Here is a 1577-nt window from a genome sequence, read left to right on the forward strand (position 1 = left end):
GGGTTAAGAAGTTTGAAAAGTATACTTTTGAAAATTTGTGTCAAATACAAATCTAAATAAGCAATATTTGATTCTAAAAATTAGATTAAAAACACGTCAATTTCTACTACATTACACGGTTATATTTTAACCCATATTGTAGAGTAGTATCTAACTTCATGGCATTTTAATGTTATAATCTGTAAATAAAAACGGCTACCATAAAAATTTAATGCGTAGCATTGGTTAAAATTATAATTAACGCTAATTATTAAAAATTAGTAAGGGAGCAGTATATTTTTTATTCAAGCACTAAAACGAGAAAGGATCATCCCGGGAAAGTTTTCAATAACGAAAGTTAAATTATGAGAGACGTGGCTTACAGTAGCGGAAAAAAAAACTAATTCAAAGATATTAGTAATGTTAGCGAAATTTGTATGTAGCCATTAAAAACGATAAACAAAATGAAAAAGTCCACAGGAACAATTTATAAAATTCTAATGACTTAAAAAAAAAAATTCTACTTGATCAGTATTTACACCGGAAGTAATAATCTCTGTTTCCGGTGATATAGACAACAACAACACAACATCTATAAAATGACGTTCGTAACATCGTCTTTCTATTTAGGAATTTTAACAGGGACAATAATTTACCTGTATTTAATAAAGCAGGTAAAAAATAAACAGAAAACAAGGAAGAAATCACTTGGCAGTAAAGTGTTATTTTTCCCTGATAAGCAAATTGCCTGTAAATCACATTTTGTTGACGAGTCAGGTTGTACAAGCTTCCCGTGTCATTATTCGCATTCGCCTACAAGTCTGAGTTTTCTCTTCCAGTTGTTATGTTCAGCTCGTAAGTCAATTGATATATGTGTCTACATCATCTCGTGCCACGATTTGGTCGACATTCTCATCAAACTCAATGCAATGGGAGTCGCTATTAGACTCATTACTGATGACGAGTATGAAGATGTAAATAACTCGTGGATTTGGAAACTTCGTAGTCAAGGTAAGTGATATTGGTGATGGCAATGATATAATAGACTAAAGGAACAAAATAGCGTTAACACATCTAAGCTGCTAATTAAATGAGAGCATCGCGATAATTTGTTAAATAATATAGTTTTATTGTGGTACGTAGTTTAGAAGAACGGCGTGTGTGTTAAGTCTTTTATGTGCTATAAAAAGTGAAAATGAAATGCTATGACACTAGAGAAAACAGATTGTGTGTCTTATTTACTATCTTTTCTTGTAATATAGGTATTCATTTCTAGAACAAATCAGATAGTGTGTTTACATTTCCTAAGCTTATTTCCCCACGTGTAGTCATACAGGTAGGATGTGAACAGAATCGCATGCCCCACGTTGGATTTTTTTTTAATTTTTTTATTTTGCACGTAACATTTCGTATATCACTTGAAATACTATAAACTTTGTCTCTTGTGAATGCAGCAGGATTCCCAATGTATGAAGGAAATAATATGGGGCGGACGTAAAGAATGTGGACCGCACCCCCTTTCGGTTTTTATTTTTTTTTACAGAATCCCCCATTTTCGAGTACGGAGATTCTGATTCTGCAAAAAAAAAAAAAAAAAA

At 32.1% G+C, this 1577-nt stretch overlaps 1 protein-coding gene across 1 annotated transcript in view; it reads left to right on the plus strand.

Moving 5' to 3' along the window:
• The first annotated feature begins 549 nt into the window (after positions 1 to 549).
• The window catches only part of LOC106874083 (uncharacterized), a 5961-nt gene continuing 4933 nt past the window's right edge, over positions 550 to 1577 (plus strand). The window contains exon 1 of the mRNA XM_014921678.2: positions 550 to 990. Within this exon, the coding sequence (XP_014777164.1) occupies positions 579 to 990 (412 nt within the window). The 5' untranslated portion in view covers positions 550 to 578. The remainder of the gene's footprint in view (positions 991 to 1577) is intronic.

Source organism: Octopus bimaculoides, chromosome 2 (assembly GCF_001194135.2).
Source record: "Octopus bimaculoides isolate UCB-OBI-ISO-001 chromosome 2, ASM119413v2, whole genome shotgun sequence".
In the NCBI taxonomy this organism is placed as follows: domain Eukaryota; kingdom Metazoa; phylum Mollusca; class Cephalopoda; order Octopoda; family Octopodidae; genus Octopus; species Octopus bimaculoides.